Raw genomic sequence first — 25,853 nt, 5'->3', positions numbered from 1 at the left:
CATGTTCTAAACAACGTTACTTACGTTCTAATTGATATTTCAAATCAAATTTAACTAATAATTTTAACTGTGGGTAAAAATAAAATTAAACAACAAAAAACGACCTTTTGCAAATTAGTGATACCGTCTTAGATAAAAAATATTTGAAGCTGTTAGCTTTGACTATCATACCTTTAAATATCAGTTATTTATAAAAAAAGCAAAGTTTTCTGCAATACTAGGGTATGCATAATAAAATACGATGACAGAAACCTGTTTTTAGGCTCTCCTAAGGTGAACAAGAATAAAGGCATGAAGTAGGCAGGAAGAAGTTTTTGGATGTTTAAACATAATCATATTGAAAAATATATACATTAAATTATATAATTTAATATAATATATAAATTCTTGAAGTTATAAGAACCGTTTTAAGCAGTTAAAAAAAGGTTTGAGTAAATTATATAAAAACTTTGCCACTTTCCTTAAAAAACTCAAAACTACAGTTCTATAATTTCAATATTAGTTTTAAATAATATTTGCGTTTCCGTGAGTTCACAACGTATTTTCTATTACATGTACAATACCATTACGAGAAAACAAGTCATATGTTGTTATTAAATTGTCGTTAACCGTCATCATACCATCATAATACGCTATTCTTAAAGCACTACCATCAACAGCAGTCAACACAGTGTTGTTGCGTAGTGAATGGTAAAAATGAAATCCAGGAACTATATGGCCTAATACAAAGCTAAATTTATCAGAATTGGAGCGTTTTAAAATATAGTTCGTGTTATTAATGTTTGAATCAGTTACCACAAAGTAAGTGTGAGGAAAATCTTTTAATTTTGATGAAAACTCATCGTCTTTTAAAATGTCTACAAAAATAGAAAAGAGCTTACGCTCCTCAAGTAAAGATATTGTATCTACAGCCGGAGGTAGAATAAAGGTTTCCACAACATGTATAACTCCATTACGAGCTTCAATATCCATATTTTTAACTAAAGCACCACTCAAAGAAGTAAACTAAAAACAACAACACTTTCTTACATTTCAAAATTTAAGTCAATATCGTATATATATATATATATATATATATATATATATATATATATATATATATATATATATATATATATATATATATATATATATATATATTATATATATATATATATATATATATATATATATATATATATATATATATATATATTTATATATATATATATATATGTATATATGCCTTTAAAATTTTAAAGCTACAAATAGTTTTGTAAATTATTTTTAAATATTTTTTCTATTATATATATATATATATATATATATATATATATATATATATATATATATAAATATATATATATATTAAAGTATACATTATACCTGGTTAAATTTATTAAAATAAATTGATTCTGTTTCATAAAGTGATTTTAATACGTCATTATTTTTCAAACTTGAAAGCAATTGCTTCCCAGGAACCATATGATATTTAAGCATTTGTCTAAGCAAGCAAGCGTTATGGATTTTTTTTCTAATAAAATCTGGAATATTACTTATTGACAAAGGAACTATTAACGTAATATTTTCATTAGAGTTTAAAATATTTTTTGCTAAACCAGTAGCCCACAGCATATCCACAAACTGTCCACCTCCCATTTCTCTTGCTTTAGATAGGATATCACTTTTTTCTAAAAGTTTTATATTTAATATATTTATTTTAAAATATTTGCAATATAAAAGTATGTTGAGAATCACGTAACTAGCATTTAAGAACAAATTAAAAAATAACAAAACAAAATTAAACAAACCATCTGTAAAGAAAAAGGAAGACAATGATATCTCTTCATCATGTAATCTACAACTGAATTTAGGAAACAATCTCTCAAGAGATGGCTGAAGCTCCGAAACTATATTGTGAAGATTTTTTTCATAATTTAAAATAATCTAAAGAAATTAAGGAACACTCAGTTAAACTTTATTGATTTTATTTGTCAAATATTGTTTGCAGTAGGATAAAAATATTATTAGAAGTGGGATATAAATATTGTTTGCATTGAGATATAAATATTACTAGCAGTGGGATATAAATATTGTTTGCAGTGGGATACAAATATTATTTGCAATAGGATAAAAATATTACTTGCAGTGGGACATAAATATTGTTTGCAAGGGATATAAATATTGAATCATATTAAGTATACGAAATTTTCAATATAAAATAAAGTGTTTTTTCTACTGCTCTATCTATCATTAACCCTTCACGCTTTATCTAGTTCAAAAAACTTGCAAAAAACAAAACTTCGTCAATAACGTTTGTCATAAAAAGTCTATTTCTATCAATTTTATGTGATCATATTGAGTAAATGATTTCAATATACTTTTTATGTCAAATCTCCTTTATCAACTTATTGTAATCATTTTTTTTCGGAACACCAAAATGATAATAGATTTAATCTAATAGAGATAAAACCAATAAACTTATCTATACCAAGATAAAAAAAATGTTTCACAAATTTCACATCAAATTTATAGTCATATAAAAACTGTAACTATTAAGGGTCCTTCATATATTATGTCAACAACTTCGTGTAATTTTTAACTCCTACCTCCTGCATACCTTGTTTTTAGATTTTTACTCACCCCTCTTTAGTATATGCCCTTACATTGTAGAGGCGCACAACTGTTTTTTGAGGGGGATAGAAATAGAGGAGGATTGTAGGGCCTACAATCCCCCTCTATCTCTATCCTCAAAAAAAAGTTTAAAATACTAGTTATCGAATTTGTTATTGGTATTTTATTATACTTTTTATTATTTGTTAAATTTGAATATATTTATTCATATATATTTGAATTATACTGTATTTTATTTATTTATTATATTTAAAGCTTTAACCAAGTATGGTGGTAACCAAGTATGGTGGTAACCAAGTACGGTGGTAAACCAGCATTGCAGTATAACACGGCACTTTTGACCATTAACAGGAAACAATCAAAAGTGGAAACACTTTTCATAGTTTTTGATTTAAATAAAATGCTGACTCATGTGGACATGTTATGCATAACAACAGCTATTCTTGGCTTTAAACATTCAAATTCTTTAGACTACTGTTTTAAATTTAATGTTTAATGATTGCAGTCTTAAAATCTCAAATTTTTAAACTTTTTTATAGTTCAAAATCACAAAATTTTTTAAAAATTTAATGATATAATAAATCACAAAATTTTTCAAATATTTAGTCATGTTATAAAGTCGCAAAATTTTTATAATTTTTGTTTTCAATTTAAAAAACTAAAAAACTCTGTGCACATTATCTAAAATACATAAAAAATAAAAGTAAAAGACATATTCCATTAATACCTACTTGTTTTTATACCTGTTATATTTATTTTGATTTTAAGATCAGGAAATTTCTATTTTCATAATGTTGAATGTAAGGGTGCCTGCCTATACCAAACCATTAGTCTTCTTACTATCATAAGCAAGGTTTTTTAGAGTCTTTAATTAACAAACACTTCATCTCTTATCTTGAATCAATAACTTACTTTCTGATCATCAATATGGATTTCGATATTCTCGTTCTACTGCTGATCTGTTAACGATAATAACTGATAGGCTTTATTATTTATTTGATAGATGTGAAAAGGTTAGGGCTATTGGTCTTGACATTTCTAAAACTTTTGATAAAGATTGGCATGCTGGTCTTCTTCATAAGCTCTCTTCTTATGGTGTATCAGGTAACTTCTATAAGATTATTGAATCCTTCCTTACCAATCATAGTATAAAAAATTGTCCTCAATGGACTGCACTCTTCTTCATTTTCTGTAACTCATCATTCAAGTCTTATTTTTTACTGTAACTGTTCCTAAATGCTCCAAAAATCATTTTTCATACCGCTTTTTTCCTTGAACATTAGTACTTTGGAATTTGCTTCCTTCATTTTGTTTTTATGATTTACATAATTTGCAATCTTTTAATTTGTCTCTTAATTGTTACTCAAAAAACTTGTTTCAAGTTACTCTTTTTAGGGGTTATCCTCCATTATTTTGTTATATAAACTTTTCTCTTCCACTATTGAAGTCGGAAATCACTTTTTTAACTTCTAACTCTAATAGTAGTTGCTTGAAACCTTGTTGAAAGTGAAGATGTTTAAAAAATATCACAAATTTTAAGAAAAAATACTGATAATTCAAGCAATTCATCACTACTTCAGGATCTTCATCACTTTTCTGTGGTTATTAAAGTGCTCAAGAAGTCTTACAGTCTTTGATGTTTTTCATTTCTTGGCTGAAAGCTGTACCTTCTACATGATATCTCAGATTCAGACAGGCTTGAAAGCTTTTCTTTCTTGTTAGTTTTAACTCAAACTTCACTCTACTCACTTTCTAGTGAATTCTTAATTGCCATTACTTTTTGCATCTTTTTCATGAGAACAACTCTCTAAAGAACAAATATTTGTATATAACTACAAGAAATTGGTGTAAAAAGTAATTGTCTGATGATAAGATTCATTATTCTTACATTACTAAACCATAATTTTTCTAAGAGGATAGGTTTTAGTGACTATTGGAATACCCTTAACAGTGTAGATAAAAATTCCAAGTGTAACGTTCTCTAATACATGAGACTGGTCTTAGTGAGTCTGGTCTCATTATCAATGCGATTCTCACACAAATAAAACAGAATAACTTGTATAAAACCTTATTTTTTAATTCATCTCTTAAATCTAATAACCACACTCTTCCTTTAATCCCAGAGAAACAGGTTAACATACTGTAAGACATCTAAACACATTTCAATTGCTAAAACTATTTTTTTCTCTTCTGCAACTTGTAGTAAAAACAACATTAAAATTGTTATTTTTAATTTCATAAGGTACCCCAATAAGAACACAGAGCACCACTGAAAAGCATGGAACCAGGAAAAACCAGGAAATTAACACCTCCCTAACCAAATCTATCTTAAATCTGGTCAGAGCTGGCACTAAACCACCTGGTATTGAGCCAGGAGGTTCAACTGCACCATGGCTGCTAAACATTCATAACATGGACATGTCATAACAGTTATGTCACAGTCTTACAAAAAGCCAAGAACTCTCTCCATTAATATCTAGACAAGTTCAAAAAATATAAATGTGGTTGGATCAGCTCTAGCTGTCAAGCCAAAACTTATCACTTTCTTATTGAATCACTTTTTTTATGTTTCAAAATAATAATAATAATAATATCCGAAACTCAATCCTGATTGTCCTTTAGCTAACTTGGATCTTTTTAAATGTAACTCCTACTTCATATTATAAAGGCTTTCATTTATTTTTCCCCTCAAACATCATTGCTTTGCAACTCTTTTCCATCTTTATGCTCTCCTGACTCATAAACTTTACAATATTTTTAGCTTCCTATCAACATTTAATTGCTCTTTAGCTCACTTTATAGCTTTCTGACAATTTAAACGGTGGTTGCTTACCGCCTTATTGGGAGCGAATACATTAAAAAAACAAATAAAATCTTTTGTTGTCAAAATATGCACAGTGAAAAGGTATTGCTTTAACAGCCTCTTGACATTGTATATAATTGATAATCAATAAAAAATGTTTACATGGTTTACAACTGATAACTTACCATAATCTTAGCAAACTTTTTTCCGCTGCAATATTTTGTGAACTCTCACTAAAGATTTGAATATAAGCAACACAAAGTTTATCAATAATATTATGGTACATTAGTACATATGCTAAGTACATTTATGGTACATTGGTACATATGGTAAGTACATTTAGGCATACAGGAGGCATATTCATTAAACAACCAAACAAACAAAAAAACAACAAAAAAACTTTAATAAGTGTGCACTATTTCTCAAAATGGTAACCCAGACCTTAAAATGATATTTTTTTTCTTTAACGTTTTTTTATTTCATAAATTTTCTTTGCTTACTTTATTACATATCTTTTATTGGAACTCATTATTTAAACCTCTTTTATTGGAACCCATTATTAAAACCCCTTTTACTGAAAGTACTTAAAAAAACATTACTCCATTTACTATTTACTAAAAACTATTTTAAAATTATCAGCAAACACTTCAGTAATGATAAATAACTTATTCAAAATTTTGTGGTTTACACTTATGAATAGATTAAAAACAAACTAAAGTTTTTGAAGAGACTGACTTCAACATTTCTGCAAAAAATTGAAAGATTTTTAACTCTATGAATGTTTTTCAAGATATCACACCCCTTCTTCATCTATTAGGCTGGTGCAGATGTATTTTTAATACCTTGTTTCCAGATTAGGATGTTGAATGCTGGATATTCTTAACTCAATGCATGGGTTTTGCTTGTATCTCTATTTTTATGACTAGGCAACTTATTCTATTATCTCCTAATGAGGGTACAGCTCTAAAACTCAGTTTTATAGTTCTGAGGCAGGCTGGTAGAGAGGTTTCCCGAACAGTGTGGTATCTCTCAGAGAGGCTGATTCCATCAACAGCTGAAAAATATCAAAGTATTAACAGCGCCATGTTGCGCATGGATGGTGTCCCTGTTTGTACTTTTGGTGTGCATTGCGGAGGCCACAATAGGAGCCCTTTCTTATAGCTTAGGGTTTATTAGTAGTAATGAAGCAATTGCTTGGGCTATTAAATAGTGTTCTGAGTACTATCTATGCTTTGGGTCAAATTCTTCAATCCTATTGAAAAAAGGAGTAAAGTACAAAAACTATAAAACACAAAAAACCATCATCATCACCAAGTTCTCTAAACCTATCATTCACTAATATTCGTGGTCTTCGAAGTAACTTTCTTCTGTTGAATCTTATCTCTTGCAAAGTTCCCCAGACCTACTTGCTCTTTGTGAGACTAATTTGAGTTCAGCTGTCTCATATTGCGATCTTAGTGTTAATGGTTATCTTCCTATAATTCGTAAAGACTCCAATAGTCACATGCTTGTCCTGGGCATTTACATTCGTAAGAATTCCCCCAGACTATTCTTTCATGTGCTTTCGTTTAGCACTACTTCACTCTATTTCCTTTCTCTTTTTTCTATATCGCTCTCCTTCATCTCAAGACTGCACTCTTTTTGATGTTATTTCTGATCATATTGACCAAGTCCTCTCTCTTTATCCACCAGCTAATATAGTTGTTGTCGGTGACTTTAATGCTCACCACTCTGAATGGCTTGGCTTCAGTGTCAGTGACTTTGCAGGCTTTAAAGCCCACAACTTTTGCCTTTCACAATCCCTAACTCAAATAGTCAACTTTCCAACTCGCTTTCCTGACAACCCGAATCATTTACCTTCTCTACTCGACTTATGTCTCGTTTCTGATCTAGTCAGTGCTCAGTTTCTCCATATTCACCGTTAGGTGCTTCTGATCACAGTTTGATCTCTCTAAAGCTAATATCTAATTCTTCATCACCTGAATCCCCCTATTATCGTACCTCTTACAACTACAGTAAAACTGACTGAGATTCTTTCCGTAATTTTCTTCGTGATAGCCCTTGGGTAGAAATCTTTTGTCTTCCTATCAACAAATGTGCATCTTACATAACTTCGTGGATTCAGGCTGGCATTGAATCTTTTGTTCCCTCTCGACAATTCCAGGTCAAACCTCACTCTCCTCCATGGTTTTCCTCACACTGTGCTGCTGCGATTTCCAATCGAAACCATTATTTCCATATTATCAGCAAAACAATTCTCCAGAAAACAGACGCTTGTTTATTACTGCTGGAAACCATTGTAAAGAGGTTTTGTCTAACGCCAAAGCCCGCTATTCTCAGGTCATGAAATCTTGCATCTCCTCTCAAAAATTAGGCTCACGTGACTTTTGGAATATCTTTAATAGTATCAATAATAAAGGCAAATCTTTAATTCCACCTCTCTTGTATGGTTCAGAGTTTGTCACCTCACCTAAAGACAAAGCTGAATTGTTTGCTAAAAACTTTTCATCAATGTCATCTTGATTCCACTAGTTGCGTTCTATCTGATATTGCCAACAAACAGGTTGATCCATTGCTTGACATTTGTATCACTCCAACTTCTGTATCTAAAGTGATTTTCTGCCTAGACTCTTCTAGAGCTTGTGGGCCGGACAACATACCTGTTATTGTTTTGCAGAAGTGTTCTCTGGAGCTGTCATCTATACTCTCAAAACTGTTTAACAAGTGCTTATCAGAGTCTTGTTTTCCACCCTGCTAAAAAGCGGCATCCGATATCCCTATTTTTAAAAATTCTGGAGAGCGATCTGATTCGTCTAACTACCGTCCCATTAGTCTTTTTCCTATCATAAGCAAGGTTTTTGAATCTTTAATTAACAAACACCTTATCTCTCATATTGAATCTAATAGCTTACTTTCTGACCATCAATATGGATTTCGATCTTCTCGTTCTACAGCTGATTTGCTAACAGTAAAAACTGATAGGTTTTTTCGTGCATTAGATAAAGGTGGAGAGGTTAAGGCCATCGCTCTTGACATTTTAAAAGCTTTTGATAAAGTTTGGCATGCTGGTCTTCTCCATAAGCTTTCTTCTTGTGGTGTATCTGGTAACATCTTTAAGATTATTGAATCCTTCTTTTCCAATCCAATATCCAATATAAAAGCTGTTCTCGATGGACAGCACCCTTCTTCTTATTCTGTAACTTTAGGGGTTCCGCAAGGTTCTCTCTTTGGCCTAATACTCTTTTTAATTTACATTAATGATATTCCAGATATTTTCACATCTAAGGTGGCATTGTTTGCTGATGATACTACCATTTTTTCTTGTCGTGATAAGAAACCAACACCCTCTGATTGCTTGGGCATTTGAGCTTGAAAAGGATCTCACTTCTGCTACAGCATGGGGCTCATAGTGGCTGGTGAACTTTAATTCAGATAAAACTCAATTTTTTTCAGCCAATCGTTATCGCAATAAGTTAGATCTTCCTATATTTATGAACGGTGATGTACTCGATGAGTCACCTACTCTTCATCTTCTAGGATTAACTCTTCCTTCCAATCTTTTTTGGAAACCATATATCAAATCAGTTGCAAAATTAGCATCTGCTAAGGTTGCATCTCTGTAACAAGCTTGTCACTTTCTTACTTCGGATTCTATTCTCTATCTCTATAAATCTCAAATCTGGCCTTGTATGGGATACTGTTGCCATATCTGTGGCGGAACTTCTAATGATGACCTTTCTCTTTTAGACAAGGTGCAAAATCGTATTATAAACATAGTTGGACCTGCTCTTGCAGCCAACCTCCAACCATTATCACATCGTGGCAATATTGCTTCTCTTTCTCTTTTCTGCAAATACTGTAATGGGCACTGCTCTTAAGAGCTAGCGTCTCTTATGCCATCTACTAAAATTCATTCTCGTGTTACTCGCCATTCAATTAAGTGTCATCCTTTTTCTGTGACTGTTCCTAAGTGCTCCAAAAACTCTTATTCGTCTAGTTTTTTTCCTCGAACATCAGCTCTTTGGAATTCGTTTCCTTTATCTTGTTTTCCTGATTCATATAATTTACAATCCTTTAAGTCGCCCGTCAGTCGTTATGTTGCTCTGCAATCCTCATATTTTCTCTTTCTGTAACTTCCAAATTTAATTAGTGGCCTTGTTGGAAGCGAAGATGTTTAAAAAAAAAAAAAAAAAAAAAAATTCTTCAAAGCACAAATATAATATTAAAAAAAAAAGTTTAGATCAAGTTATTCTTTTTATAAACATATATTTTTACTTATATGACTTGTAGTTAGTATTATGACTTTTTATCAATTACACACTACATTTATTAATATATATGTATGTATGCATGTGTGTGTATATATATAAGTTAAATTTACATTCAAAAAACAGGGAAATAGTTTTGTAAAATAAATCAGGGGTAGTTTATCTTAAATAATAATAATATAATGAAATGAATTAAATTATAACTTATAAGTTAATAAATTAATTCCTAATTTTTTATTTATCGAGAAAAAAAAACACATGACTTTTTATTCTCTTGCTCTACATTTAACTTGTTAACTGCTGTAACTGATAGATTTTATCGTGCATTAGATGGAGGCAGAAAGGCTAGGGCTATTGCTCTTGACAAATCTAAAGCTTTATTCATCTATTTAAGGCAGTAGTGATGTTGTGGTAGAGCCCTAGCCTCAAAAGCGAGAAGTTCCGAGTCGATCCCCACCATGACCCTTGTAGTACCGCGCTCAACTTGTTTCTCCGTGCAGCAGCCTTGTTTGCCAAGTTTTGTTTTTCGAAGTTATAAAGTTGAGAGAGGGTTGTAACCACATTAGTAGCCTCCTCAACTGTAGTGGCCTTCTCGGCTATGGGGAAGTGAATAATTAAAAAAAAAAAATCTTTTTTCCCCCGCGCCTCAACTTTTTAGAACTCTCTCCAATCTTCATGTTTTTTTGACTTATAAAACCTACAACTTTTTAAGTCTTCTGTCAACTATTTCCTTGCTCTTTAATTCTATTTTTTTTTCAAGTAACTCCCAACTTTGTAGTGGTTGCTTGCAGCCTTTTTGGGAGTAAATGAGATAAAAAAAAAAAAAGAAAAAGCAGTAATTAAATAGTTTAGAGAGAATTGAAGTGAGTTACAGGAATACAAGAATATTGTATCACAACACAAGCCTTAAAGATTTTAATTGAGAAATGACTTTAGAAATGAAACTTAGAGAGGTTTGGACGTCTAACAATGGGTTAACCTGTTGAACTAGAATGACAGAAATAGTATGGCTATGAGATCCAAGAGTTGAATTAGAGGAAGAGTTGTTTGCAAACACTTCTGTCTTATCCTTAGGAAAGGTAATAAAATTGGTCTCATGAATGAAAGATGGAATGTCAGACATACATTTGTTAATGACCCTATTGAAAACTTTCCCAAAGTCTCTAAAGCCTAACTTCTGAGATAAGATATATTTTTTTTTTTTTTGTTATTCACCTCCTCAAGGCCATGAAGGCCACTACAGATGAGGAGGCTACTCAATAGTGGTTATAACCCTCTCTCAACTCTATAACTCCGAAACACGAACCTCGACGAACAAGGCCGCTGCGCGGAGAAACAAGTTGAGCGCGGTACTACCAGGGATGTGGTGGGGATCGAACTCGGAACCTCTCGCTTCTGAAGCGAGCGCTTTACCACTACACCACTACCGCATAATGAGATTTAGTTAACTGAGAATAATGGAGCTTAGCATCAGACAGGACTTTTTTATGTCGATTAGATAGAGAAGCTGCACAAGAAGGTAAATACCATGGAGTAGAATGAGGCTTGACTTAAAACCTATAAGAAGGAATCAAAGCTTCCATACCTGCTTGGATCCATGAGGTTCTGTAGGGGGCGCATTTATCAGCTGAAAGACAAAAGACATCAGTCCAAGGGTTGTCGCAAAGAAAATCACATTAAGACAACTTTAGAGTAGTAGTAAGTAGTGCAAGAGGAAGTCCGAAGAAAAAAGACAAAAGATTTATAGAGATCATTGCATATTCGGAACCACCTAAAGGTGATAAAGAAGTCATTTTTTAAACTTGCCCACAGTTTATTATGCTAGACGCACATTGGCAAGGTATTTTTTTAAGGTATTTCAAATTAAGCTTTGTCTGTAAACAATATTGTATAAGCTATTTTTAAGAATACAACCGTATCTCACTATAGAAAAGCAAAAGATTCTATTTTCTATTAATTTAATTCACATTTTGTCTTCCCTCCCCTACATACATGTAATGCATAATTAAGAGAGAAAACTATTGTTACACTGTTTAAAGATCAGTGATAATGTTACGTTTTAAAAAAATATTAAAATGCATTTAAGAAATATTATCTATAACATTAATATTTAATATTTGTATTCATTTTTTAAAATCATAAAAAGTAGTGGAAAAGGTGCATGATTGAAATAAAAAATGTATAATCAGTATCTTACTTATTTATATTTTTCTGTAGGTGTGTATATATATATATATATATATATATATATATATATATATATATATATATATATATATATATATATATATATATATATATATATATATATATATATATATATATATATATATATATATAGTAATCTTATTACATCTTACATAAATATTATATATATATATATATATATTACAAATATTATATATATATATATATATATATATATTACAAATTAGATTACTAATTATAGTTAATAATTACTAATAATACCTCCAAAGAATTTTTATTTGTAAAAAGTTTATTGATTGATTTCTCAACTTTTCCATATTGTAATATGTCAAAAATGTTTTTGTCTAATGGAGACATGTTCTAAATTAAAAAAATTAAATAATATAAAAAAGAAAATAATATAGAGTAAAATTAGGTAGAGTAAATATGCATCAAGTTGAACATATTTTGAATAAATTAAACAATTATTTATTTTCTAAATTGCAAGCATTTTGCTGTAAAAAATGTCTAATTTTACAAACCTGTTTTGCTATATTGGACTTATGTAACTAAAAACTTATATAATTAATAATCAAGTAAATTATACAACTAAGCATGAGAAGATATATAACTAAAGGTATAATAAAGTAAAATAAGAAAAAGTTATAATAAAAAAATAAATTATAAAAAATATTATTTAATTCATAATTATGGGCAAATTATCGATTTCATTAATTAAAGATTTTAAGTAGAAAAAAACTCATGTTTATCTCTTTTAAATTAATGCCAAAGAAAAAAAGCTTTAAAAAGCTAATCAAATTATGCAATCTGATATATATGTACAAAATTGAAAAAAGTAAATTTAGAAAAATTTTAAAAACCAAAATTATAATGTAAAACCTATAAAAAATAAATATAAATTATAAACTAAAATAAAACATAGAAGTCCAATTTAAAATACTGTCCAATTTGAAATGATTTTTCTCTATATTGGTATCTAATTTGAAATGATTATACATAATTTAGTAAATAAATTTAATAAAAAAATTGGGAGCATAACTTAGTTTTTCGGAATTTCTAAAAGATGACTTAACTTTTTTATTAAACATTCTTTTAACAGTTTTTTTATTATCAATAATCATTAACAATTTTTAAAGTGTTTATATTTCAAATTAAAATTTAAAATCTCAACATTTGTAAACAGCTAATTTTTATTGCCTTTTAACATGTTAAATTTTGCATAAGCAAAAAAGAATTTGCAAGAAGCAAAGCAGGCATCATTGTTTTAATCTAACAAGAAAAGCTACTGAGAGTTTTTGTTTGTTTTAAAAACTTATGGTCAAAATGCACTAATGCAACAGATTTATTAAGACTGGTTTAAGTGATTCAAAAGTGGTCAGTAATAAAAAATGTTCTGTTTAACCTAAAATATGAAAAATCAAAAGAATTAAAGAAGCTCAGAAAAATAAAAAAATACAGAAAAAAACTTGGATAACAGTTAAATGTCACTCAAGAAGCCAAAAATTTGGATGACATAAAAATGATTCAAAAAGAAGAATGTGTAACGCATGACTGAAGTCAAAATTGAGAACCATTAACTAGCAATTCTTTGCTTACAACAAAATTTAAATTACATTAAACTGATAAATTATATTAAACTGTATATCTTGATATCAAATAAAAATACAAAAAGATAAACTGCTTACAAATTTAACACAATGACCATCAAGTGAACTTGACATTTCTATGAATGCATAAAATAATGTTAAACAATATATAGTTCATTAAATAGTATTACCAATTTAAGATAAAAATATTTAATGGTTATAAAAAAAATCAAAAACTATCTATAACTATAAACAAAATCTAATAATGTAATAATGTAATAAAAAAAATAAAAAATAGTTGGTAATTTCAGACATTTAAAAATAAAATTTAAAATTATTAGTATGATACAATAATATTACTCATTAACAGTAAATCAAACATACAAACATGGTCAAAGTTAATATTTCTATTTTAAAATGTTGCTAATTAATGATTTCATTTTTAATATTGTGAAACATTTATCAACAAAAAAGCATATATACAATTTCACTAAAATTCAACTAAAGTAATATTGCCCATATGGCTTTACAATTATTTTAAAAACTTCCAAAAAAAACCGCCATGCTTGAAAGCAACAGTAGTAGTAGTAGTAGTAGATGCTGTAGCCGCCCGAAGACGACGAGTGTGTGTATTAATAACACACTTAGACAGCCGTGTCAGTATTAATTTTATTTAAAAGGAGCCAATTGTCTAATTGTGCTTTAAAACTGTTTACTGATTTTGCATTAACTACATCTTTAGGTAGTTTATTCTATGGTTTTGTTATTCTGTTAGTAAAGAATGAGTGTCTTAAGTTGCACTTTGTTTTTTCGCGTTCAAACCTGACACCGTTTCCTCTAGATAATTGAAAATCATTAGGCTTGAAACCGTTTAAAAAGTCCACATTTTCAATCTTATTTAAAAACTTATAAGTCTGGATCAAATCTCCACGAAGTCTGCGTTCACATAATGGGCTGAGGCCAAGAATCTCCAGTCTTTCCTCGTATTTCATTTTTGCAAGAGTCGAGTTGAGTCTCGTAGCCCTGTGTTGAACTTTCTCGAGCAGTTTTATTTCTCCTTTAAGCTGAGGGGACCACACTGGAACCGCGAATTCAATTATTGGGCGAACAAACGTCACGTATAAGACTTTAAGAGTCTGCACATCCAGTTTCACAAATGTGTTTTTAATCATTCCCAGCATTTTATTTGCCTTCGAGCTGCAAGATATAATTTGCTGTCTCCATTTCATATTTGCTGAGAATAATATGCCTAGATCTTTTTGAATAGTAGTTTGTCCTAGGACAACATTATCCATAGAATAATCGTGTTTTGGATTGTTACTTCCATAATGTATTATTTCGCATTTTTCTTTATTGAATTTCACTAACCATTCTTTAGACCAGTCCCAAGCACTGTTTATATCTCGTTGAAGACTGTTTATTTTTTCTATTGAGTTCACATCGATCATTATTTTGGTGTCATCTGCATAGATCTTGGCTACATTTTGTATTCTATCCGGCAGGTCATTTATGAACAAAACAAACAATATCGGGCCAATTACCGATCCATGCGGAACTCCGCTGTAGATATCGCGCCAGCTCGAAACAGTATCACCGTTGACTACGCATTGCTTTCTATCTTTTAAAAATTCCTCTAACCACTTTAGCAGCTTTCCTGTAATTCCATACGCTTTTAATTTTAAAACGAGTCTTTTGTGTGGCACTGTGTCGAAAGCTTTCGCAAAGTCTAAATAAACCACATCTACCGGACGATTCATTGCGATATTTTCTGTTAAATAATCCACAGTTTCCATGAGATTTGTTGTGCATGATCTAGATTTAACAAATCCATGTTGACACTTCGATAAAAATTTATTGTTCGTAAAATGTGCCAAAAGTGAGTCTTTTATTATGCTCTCCAGAACTTTACACGGCACAGAAGTCGGTGATACTGGTCGATAATTATTCACTTCTAGCTTACTGCCTTTGTTCTTAAAGAGTAGAAGGAACTTAATAAAAGAAACTAAAAAAAAATTGTAAAAACAACTCATTTTGTTATTAGGTAATTTTTTTATTTTTAATACAAAAACATAAAAAACTGTAAACTGTCAGATACGCTTTGAGAGAAAAGGCTGGGAGAAGCCAACTCTGACTTATCACACCCTGCTTTTTGGGCTCTTGGTTGTCTCTACTTGACTTATACCTTGTTTCTGATCCTGGTCAGCGCTCAGTTTCTCTTCATTCACTCTTAGATGCTTTTGATCATGGTTTGATCTCTCTAAAGCTATTATCTCATTCTTCTTCATTATCTGAATCCCCATGTCATTGTACCTCTTACAACTGCCTTAAAGCTGAGTTAAACTCTTGCCATGATTTACTTTTAGATGACCCTTGGTTAGAAAACTTTCATCTTCCTGCTGAAAAATGTGCTTCTTATGTAACTTTTTAAATACAGGTTAGCATGGAATCTTTTATTCCCTCTCGATGATTCCAAGTTAAGCCTTACTCTTTTCCATGGTTTCCTTTCATTGTGCTCCTGCAATTTCCAATCATAACCATTACTTTATCTTATCGTTCTACTGCTGATTTGTTAATGGTAATAACCTGTAGGTTTTATTGTGGATTAGATAGATGTGGAGGAGTTAGGGCTATTGCTCTTGACTCTTCTAAAGGTTGTAATTCCAACAGAATGTCTGTCAGGATCAAAACTTTTAGAAGAGTTTAAATGATGTTTTTTAATTGATGTTTAATATAAGCGATTCGAATGCAGAATGATTAGAATGTCTAGCAATGAATAAACCTGTTTTTTTGGAATGACAGGAAATTATAATATAAAATTCGAGAAATTATTTAGAGGAAAAGTTTTTTGCAAATAGTTCTACCTTATCCTTAGGAGAGGTAATAAGATCAGAACCATGTATGAGAGATGGAATGTTAAACTTGCTATAACAATATTGTTAAAATTTTCAAAAGTCTTTTGAACCCACAAAAGTCTTTGTAACTACTAAGATGACATTTATCTAACATTACTATTAGACAAACCTTTTTGCACCTATTTCTTACAAAAATAAAAAAGATATTTGTTTATAAGATAGTTGATCTGGTGAAAAAGATTAAAGAAATAATTGTGATTAGCAGTTAAAAGAAGAAAAATGGCATAAATTAAGACTTGACTTGTTTTACCCCATTTTTCTTTAAACCAACAAGAACAAATAAAAGCTCAAAAAAAGACATCATTTTGAAGACCATTACAAAGGAAATTACAAAAAGAAACCCAGTCAGCTTCACTGCAGTAATAAGAAGTGAGATGGTAGAGTAAATCTAATGTAGGAGTACAATATGAAAACTTAAAGGTAACAAAACTACATAATCATAAAATGATCAGAACTAAAATAAGTAGAAATTAAACACAAAATAACGTCATAGATGCAAGTAGACTCAAATCTGGAAGCAAAGATAAGTTATTAGGGTTATTTGAAATAGTCACAAAGTTAATTATGCAAATCATTTTGTAGACGACCATATCTAAGTAACTATAGTAATTATAATAACCATAATAATAAGTAAACTATAGTAGTAGATTGGAAAACTTTAAGCTTTAGTACCAGCATGGTTAGTTGAACTAGACACTAAAAAAACACTAAAAAATCAAAAATTTTACTTTTTGATGGAAAAATGATCAAGCATTTTATAGGCGCAACAAATTAGACAAACAAACATTTGAATTTCGTTATAAGATAAAATAAGACCCACCTCCTTGGTGTGCCAGCCCTGAACAAATAAACAGCATTTGGTGGATTCCTTTTAAATGGTGAGTTCATGGGCTTAACTTTGACACTACTGCAAACACCTAATTTTAAAGGAGCATAAAGACAATTGACAATGTTTTATGTCTGAAAATGTTTATTTTGGACACCATCTAGGAAAATTTCACATCTTACTTTTTTTTTGATGCTGCAGTAATCAACAAACTGTTGATCATGAAAACTTATTGCTTAAATCACTTAAGCACTGGCAGGAAGTCGATGGCAATCAAGTGAAAGAGTTAGTTAAGTTCAACCATCAGAAGTTCAGGGAAATTGAGTGGGGAAACAAGCCTAGTTAGCACTGCAAACCTGATTAAATCTCAAGAACAAAGATATATTAAGAAACAGTAAGGTAAACTTAACTCGAACAGTTGACAAGTTAAACAAACTTAAGTTAAAAGGAGAAAACTTGAAGATTCCCTTTGTTATATCTATACTTTTGTTCCTAACAAAATCATTATAAATAATGAAAATTATTAATTTATCAACAATTGAAAATTATTAATAGAATTTTATTTGAAATGTGGTGATAACTGTGAAATGACTGAGCTTGTAATTATGTACCTTGAAGATGAAGATTAGGCCACCAAGTACACAATTTAAAAAACAGCCATTTCACGTGCAAAATATAGGCCATTTACTTTGAGGTTTGAGCTAATACGTCCAATGATCAGACAGGTCATTAATTTGAGTGAAGACATCACCAGAGATTAATAGGATGGCTGACTAAACCGTTTTACTCTTGGCTTTCAGTTTTTTTTAAATCATGGGAAAACTATACCTCATACTTGGATCCATCTCCAGCTGCAATAGTGTTGGGGTATTCTAACAGTGGCTGTTACAGGAGCAGAGAAAAAAGGTTTTTTTTTAACAGAAAGAGTGGAACATAAGATTGCTGAAGTCATGAGAGTCAGAGCTGTTTTTCCATCTATATCCTATTTCTTGCAGTATAATTATCATCCCCTATCTCTAAATTCTTATGTTTCGAAAGACTCATGATTAATCTTAATAACTCTAGGGCATAACATAAAAAAATGCAGCTGAATAAAAGATCTGTTCACAGATCTGATGAAAAGAATTTCCGAGATATTGGAGTTTGAGAACTTTGTCAAATCAGTTGATGTAGATAATAATTCATTTTGTTGTCAAGAATGAAGAAGCTACTCCAACTAGAGAATAGTTGAAAAATAAAAAGGAAGAAGACAAAAAGTGTTTACAAAGAGCCAACTGCTGCTCCATTGCTAATTATTCCTGAGCCAGTTTCTTTTGCACCTGTTTTTTTCACTCAGACTGGTCCTGTTCTTAGTTTCACTTCTATCATTGCTAATATCAAACTTATTTGAAAAAGTAGTAGTTTAGAATGTATATTTTATTGATATACTATATCATTCAAAGACGCATTGGCTCTAAAAAGCCCATAAGACAGATTTTTCTAAAAAGGTCTAATTGTGCAGGATTTTACTATATGTTTGATTTGAAAGCCCATAAATATAATGACTACAACGTGTAGTTGTTATAACAACATAACAGCATACAACATAACTACATACAACATGTAGTTTCACATAAGCATGTATAAGATTTTTTTTTTTTCATTTTCAGGCTTTAAAAACAGTTTTTTTTTAACAACCTTTTAAACTAGGTAAATTATAATTTTAATTAAAAAAACAAAACTTTAATTAGTCTGACAACAAATTTTTTTGTTTAGGGAGCCATAACTATTCAAATAGCTCTAAATATTCAAATTTTATTTTTAAGTTCATTAAAAATAAATATGATTTTTTCTCAAATATAGATCTAATTGTAAAAGTTTTTTAATTCAAATTTTTTAACTAAAAAATTGAAAGTCTTTCATAAACATTAAAGTCTTTCATAAACATTACTTTGTAAATACTTTTATCACACAAAAATTGGTGTCAGAATTACCACAATAAGGCATCATTTTAATTCCATAGTTATGTAGCAATCTAGCAGTCAGATACACAAACAATAAAATTTAAAACCAAATAGTTTTAAAGTGTTAAGACTAATTTAAATTCTGCAATTCCTTCTCAGATCTCAGTGTTGATAGGTACTATCCTATGATTCGCAAAGACTCCAATAGTCAAATGCTTGGCTCACACATCCATTCACCTATTTATCATGAAATCATGTGTCAATCCTTTGACTATTCTTTTATGTGCTTCCGCTTAGCACATCTTGTTTATATACGGTCATATTTATATATATATGTGATAATTATAATCATATTTGGTTAGGTTCTGCTTAGCACATCTTCACTCTACCACCTTTTTTTTTTTAATCTTTATCATTCTCCTTCTTCCCAAGACTGCACCCTTTTAGATGTAACTTTTAATCAAATTCATCATGCCCTCTCTCTTTACCCTTTTGCCAATATTATAGTGATTGGTGACTTAATGCTCATTAGACTGAATGGCTTGGCTTTAACGCCACAGATCTTGCTGGCACTAAAGCCTATATCTTCTGCATTTCTCAATCTCTTACTCAGATAGTTAACTTTGTGATTCATTTTCCTGAAAACTCTTATCATTTACCTTCACTCTTTGATTTGTCTTATCTCTGACCCCTACCTTGTGTTCAATTTCTTTTATTTCTCCTTCAGATGGTTTAGACCATGCAATGATCTCTATAAATCTCTCATCTTGTACTTCTGCTTTGGACTCAACCTATGATCGCACTAATTTCCACTACTCTAAAGCTGACTGGGATTCTTTTCGTGATTTTCTTCTTGACGGTCCTTGGATTGATGTCTTTTCTCTCTCGACTAATAAATGCCCCTTCTTTGTCTTGTGGATATATATATATATATATAAATATATATTTGATCAAGTTTAGTTTACAATAAAAGATCGAATGCCTTTTACCCAATTTTTTAGGAAAATAATTTTGGATTTGGATTTGTTTGATCCAAGGCTCCAGAAACAGTATTTTTAAAAAAACATCATTTGATACCAAAATGAGGTAAAAATCATACATTTTGACGCATGACTGGGAATGACCTCAAAGATCAACAAAAAATCATTTTAAAATAGCTGAAATGTTAATTTATCAGTGAAATTTGAAGCAATTTGCTCACTGCTTGTTTAGTAAAAAAATTGTTCGTTAAAGGCTCATCTGTAAATAATGCAAGTCCAAATCAACAAACAACATAAACAATCCTACAGTCTATTAAACATGGAAATAAACAACATAATGAAATAAGATCCCACAAATCTAATAGTTCAAAATAAAAGTTAAAACTAATAGTTCAATGTTCAAACTTAATGTTCAAAGTTCAAACATAATGTAAACTCTCACAAACATAATAATTCCTATTAAACACTGCACTCTAATAGTTCGAATTACATTTTCAAAAATATAAGTCTTGCTCTCATTGCATTGGATATATATATATATATATATATATATATATATATATATATATATATATATATATATATATATTTGAGCTTTAACCGAGCCTATATGAACGAGCCTTTTGATGTACAAGCTCGGCTCATTTAATAAACGAGCTGAGCTTGAACAATTTTTTGTAATTTTAAACTTTTTGTTCAAGCCCGGCTCATTTACCATTCGAGCCAAACATGAACGAGCTCTTGTCGAGCCGATCACCAAGCCGTTCACGAACACGAGCCAGGATTTACAGCCCTAGGTTATAATACTTAATAATAATAGTTAATAATAATTTAGTTAACAATAATAGTTAATAATCAGTGAAAGATAGGTACAGCATATTTCTTAAATTAATAAGCACAGTGTTTTTTTGTTACAGGAACACATTAGGAATATATTGTTAAAAAAAATTAACATGATTTGACATCAGAATCCCTTTCAATTAACTGGCACAAATACTTCTAACAAGAAAAAATAAAAAATAATTTTTTTTACATATAAACATGACCTCTACACCACTCATTAGCCACTCCGCATAAAAATTGGTTGTCAAAAAAAATTTGTGGGATTGGCTAACATATATTTTACATATTTATATTTAAATATTATATTTTTATTGTAGATATTTTTAAAGTTATATAATTTTTTTATTTTTTGTTTCAAAAAATCTTCAAATCATCAGCTCAATTGATTTTCATGGATGGACCAGCTGGTAGTGAAAAATATTTACATATAATTACTTGATTGCTGAAAATGCTTAAATATAATTATTTGATTGTTGAAGTAGAAGTTGCTACAGTTACATTAGCTATATTTGCATGCATTGGCATAGTAGCAACTCTTCCTACAAATGGAACTATATCGGATGGCTTATTCAAACTACCTGTGCCAATTTTAATGTAAGGTTGTATGTGTTATGTAAAGTTATATGCGTTATGATTTGTATATATGCTTATATCATACTGTTTTCATGTTTTCAAATTAGTATGACTCGACATCTTGTAGAGCAAGATTGTTAACCTTGTCAGCCAAGCTATGTGGCTTGGCAGAGTTCAGAGTCAAATGGTGTTACTGTTTTAGAGTAAGGTTGTGTTGTCTAGCTTTTTATGGAAACACATAATAATGTTTGTTGGTATTTAGGATAAGGTAATAGGTACTTACAAATGTCTAATGTTACATGTCCTATTTTTGTGTTGTTATGATGTCATTTTTGTGATTTTTAATGTTGATAGGCAACTTGGCTTATTTTCCCGTTGGTGTCTATTGATAAAAATGAATAATAGATAGTTTAATTACTGGTACTTACTAATTTTATTCATTCACTAAAAGCAAAGACAAAATTATGCTATAAATAGACTTTATATCCTAATTTGATATTTTATCTTTAGTATTGTTAATACTTGCTTTTTGTGAATACTTTTACTCTTTGAAACATATTTAGATCTTCAATAAATCTTTATAACAACTGCAACATCACAAAAGGGGACCAAAAACAGGTAAACCCATTTGCAGTTTTTAAATGTGATGCATTTTATTTCCTTTGACATAATTCAATTATTTCTTTTATTTTAGATTTATCATATCAAATATTTACATGATATAATAACACAACATGAACAGTTGAAATATTTTCCCTACTTTATATATTTTAGTTAATTTGTTATAAAGATATATTTTTACATATTTCACAATATTATTTATTAATTATTTTAAAGATAGATATTTGTTCATTTGATTTGACATTTCCTTTTTTTATGTATTATAAATAAGTTGCATGTATCCTATGGAGGAGTGAACAGCAAAGTCATAATTTAAGGAGAAAACAACTTATTAATATGTCAAACTTAAAGAGAAAATTTAAGCTTTACACATTTGTTGTTATTAACATGTTTATAGTTAATTAATTAGTTTAGTATGCATTTGCAAAACACTTTTAAGAAAAAAAGAACTATAGTAAAAAAAAACAAAAAAAACACAAAATCTAAAGTAAAACAATAACTCCTTGTAAACAATAGATAGTGGCCAGTACATATAAAATAATTTTTTCAAAATCATTTTATTGCAATTAAAATTTATAGACTATACAAATTTATTTCGTACACTTAAAGCCAAGCTTAAAAGTCAATATTATTATATAAAAACTTTTAAAACAAACTATAAATAAAAAATAATAAATAAATTGGTTTAAAACAGGCCATGACTTGTACTATTAGTCAATGCAATTTCAATATAAATAATTTAAAATTGTTATATATTGTTAATATATAAATGAGTACAACATTAATATTTAAGAAAAAACATATACAAATATAAGTAAATGTTTATGTTTTAAAAATCATTGATTTAATAAAAGCTCATGAATGAAACCTAAAATAATTATATCTTAAATTACTCGACTAACAGGCCGAAACACATATAGGTGTATAGGTGGGGAGAAAAGGATAAACGATATGCTGTGGAATAAGGATATCTAACACTAAAATTCAAAAAATTATAAAAAAGTGAAGGAAACATAAAACAACGGACAACATTTTTAAACCAAATATTACCAGTTTATCAAAAATTATTATTAAAAATAGACCAAATAATATACAACATGAAAACAATCAGTTAAGAATTGTTATAACATAAAAAAATCCATGTATCCAAACAGATATTAAGTATAGATTTACAAGTCAACTAATTATCATTCCCTAATTATAGTTTACAACTATTAATAATGTAACAATGAACTTATAGAAAAATAGAAAAACTAGAATTAAAAAAATGTATAAAAAATTAACAACCACAAGCTAAAAAAAACAATTAATTGCTTTGACCAGGTAAATCAATCCAACATTGTACATACACACACGCACACACACACAGCACAACATAAACAAAATTACTGCCGCTTTAATCAGAAGACAGCCCATTCAACTGTTTTCGTGAAGAAAGCGAACATAAAAACGAGACCAAAGCGATTCAAAAAACAAACAGTAATAAAAATATTTTCAGACATACCAGTAGAAGAGGCTTGAGTAGTAGCTATCGTTGGGGTCGATTGCAAGACGGACGACACTAAACGAAACAATTTTGATCAAATTACACTCTTTGCTCAACACAAACTTCAAATTGCATAGATAAAGAAAAAATGAAACTGTTTTTCTTTCTTTTTTCTTTAACTATCGGCTTCTCTACTTTCAAACATGCTACGACGTATCCTCGTAATCATTTTATAAAGCACAAAACAACACACCGCACCGTAAGTTGGTGTAACAAACCAAATTATACAAGGCAAGCGCAAAACAACCTCGATTACAAGACACGACACCAAGACTAATCGTTCATTGCAAAACTAAGCTACAAACCAGTACAACCGCAAAAAGAACCGTAAAAAAAATAAAAAACGATGACAACGACACTTCCTGTTATCAAAAACAATCAAACAGCAGCACAAACAAACTTTTTTGTTTTTTAATGCACAAACAAAACGTGACATTTTTGCTAATACAAATAACAAAAACTACCTATTTCACAAGAGCCATTTTTGATCTTATGAATGAACTCGTTGTCAGTTAGAGAATCAAACGTAGCAGCAGTGTATGCGTTCTTTTTACCTCCAGTAATGTGGCTCAGCTCAGTTTCATTCCTGCTGAACCGATACCAACACCGAGAATTACAACGCCGTCGTCGCGCAGCTCATCTGCTATCCTTTCTGGGTCTTCTGCATCCCCACCTGGGGTTTGAGAGCCGTCGGTCAACAAAATGATCAATTTACTAACTCCGACCCTACCTCCGTTTGCAGAAGTGAACATATCTTTTTGTGCCAGACGGAGTGCTCTGTCGATCCTCGTTGTGAAATTCATGAGCGGAATTTTGTCTACAGCTTCGTTAAAGCTACTCAAGTCAGTAAAACTGTTGAGTTTGACACTGAGTTCGGCGCGATAGCTGAATGTAATGACTCCTACTCTCGAACCGTTTGAGCTGATTCCAAACACAGCAGCCAATTTCTTTAAGAAGTTCTTTTCTTTTTTTGATAGCTTGCCTCTAAACTGTGCGAAGAATCCAAAATAAATGCAACATCGACGACGGCTTCACACCTGGGTTGCTCACATGACCATCTAAACGAGAAAACATTTTATCGCTTTGGCCCAGGTAAATCAATCCAACATTGTACATACACACACGCACACACACACAGCACAACATAAACAAAATTACTGCCGCTTTAATCAGAAGACAGCCCATTCAACTGTTTTCGTGAAGAAAGCGAACATAAAAACGAGACCAAAGCGATTCAAAAAACAAACAGTAATAAAAATATTTTCAGACATACCAGTAGAAGAGGCTTGAGTAGTAGCTATCGTTGGGGTCGATTGCAAGACGGACGACACTAAACGAAACAATTTTGATCAAATTACACTCTTTGCTCAACACAAACTTCAAATTGCATAGATAAAGAAAAAATGAAACTGTTTTTCTTTCTTTCTTTAACTATTGGCTTCTCTACTTTCAAACATGCTACGACGTATCCTCGTAATCATTTTATAAAGCACAAAACAACACACCGCACCGTAAGTTGGTGTAACAAACCAAATTATACAAGGCAAGCGCAAAACAACCTCGATTACAAGACACGACACCAAGACTAATCGTTCATTGCAAAACTAAGCTACAAACCAGTACAACCGCAAAAAGAACCGTAAAAAAAATAAAAAACGATGACAACGCACTTCCTGTTATCAAAAACAATCAAACAGCAGCACAAACAAACTTTTTTGTTTTTTTAATGCACAAACAAAACGTGACATTTTTGCTAATACAAATAACAAAAACTACCTATTTCACAAGAGCCATTTTTGATCTTATGAATGAACTCGTTGTCAGTTAGAGAATCAAACGTAGCAGCAGTGTATGCGTTCTTTTTACCGCCAGTAATGTGGCTCAGCTCAGTTTCATTTACTGCTGAACCGATACCAACACCGAGAATTACAACGCCGTCGTCGCGCAGCTCATCTGCTATCCTTTCTGGGTCTTCTGCATCCCCACCTGGGGTTTGAGAGCCGTCGGTCAACAAAATGATCAATTTACTAACTCCGACCCTACCTCCGTTTGCAGAAGTGAACATATCTTTTTGTGCCAGACGGAGTGCTCTGTCGACCTTCGTTGTGAAATTCATGAGCGGAATTTTGTC

General features: G+C 30.4%; 2 protein-coding genes across 2 annotated transcripts; both read right to left on the bottom strand.

Moving 5' to 3' along the window:
• Positions 1 to 311: 311 nt before the first annotated feature.
• Positions 312 to 24,357, bottom strand: LOC136080516 (periostin-like). The gene is made up of 7 exons (XM_065797291.1): positions 24,187 to 24,357; positions 23,681 to 23,737; positions 13,578 to 13,615; positions 12,154 to 12,252; positions 1,791 to 1,926; positions 1,366 to 1,670; positions 312 to 1,005 (listed from the first exon to the last, which is right to left on the bottom strand). Exons 3-7 carry the CDS (start codon positions 13,611 to 13,613, stop codon positions 532 to 534), a joined length of 1,050 nt encoding a protein of 349 aa, XP_065653363.1. The 5' UTR covers positions 13,614 to 13,615; positions 23,681 to 23,737; positions 24,187 to 24,357; the 3' UTR covers positions 312 to 531.
• Positions 24,358 to 24,706: 349 nt separating this feature from the next.
• LOC136080159 (collagen alpha-5(VI) chain-like) lies at positions 24,707 to 25,853 on the bottom strand. The gene is made up of 3 exons (XM_065796772.1): positions 25,499 to 25,853; positions 24,996 to 25,052; positions 24,707 to 24,780 (listed from the first exon to the last, which is right to left on the bottom strand). The coding sequence occupies exons 1-3, from the start codon at positions 25,836 to 25,838 to the stop codon at positions 24,707 to 24,709; spliced, it is 471 nt and encodes a 156-aa protein (XP_065652844.1). The 5' UTR covers positions 25,839 to 25,853.

Source organism: Hydra vulgaris, chromosome 05, assembly GCF_038396675.1.
Source record: "Hydra vulgaris chromosome 05, alternate assembly HydraT2T_AEP".
Taxonomy (NCBI): domain Eukaryota; kingdom Metazoa; phylum Cnidaria; class Hydrozoa; order Anthoathecata; family Hydridae; genus Hydra; species Hydra vulgaris.
The sequence above is the reverse complement of the archived record's forward strand: the minus strand, read 5'-3'. Positions and strand labels throughout refer to the sequence as shown.

Excerpts from the sequence above, each read along its gene's own strand:
- LOC136080516 (XM_065797291.1), bottom strand. The coding sequence starts at position 13,613 with ATGTCAAGTTCACTTGATGGTCATTGTGTTAAATTT. Across the intron at positions 12,253-13,577 it reads ATGGTCATTGTGTTAAATTT|AACATGTCTCCATTAGACAA; the intron begins GTAAGCAGTTTA and ends TTTTTAATTTAG. Across the intron at positions 1,671-1,790 it reads TTCCTTTTTCTTTACAGATG|AAAAAAGTGATATCCTATCT; the intron begins GTTTGTTTAATT and ends TAAAACTTTTAG.
- LOC136080159 (XM_065796772.1), bottom strand. The coding sequence starts at position 25,838 with ATGAATTTCACAACGAAGGTCGACAGAGCACTCCGTCTGGCACAAAAA. Across the intron at positions 25,053-25,498 it reads AAATGGCTCTTGTGAAATAG|TGTCGTCCGTCTTGCAATCG; the intron begins GTAGTTTTTGTT and ends TGTTTCGTTTAG. Across the intron at positions 24,781-24,995 it reads TACTCAAGCCTCTTCTACTG|ATGGTCATGTGAGCAACCCA; the intron begins GTATGTCTGAAA and ends TTTCTCGTTTAG.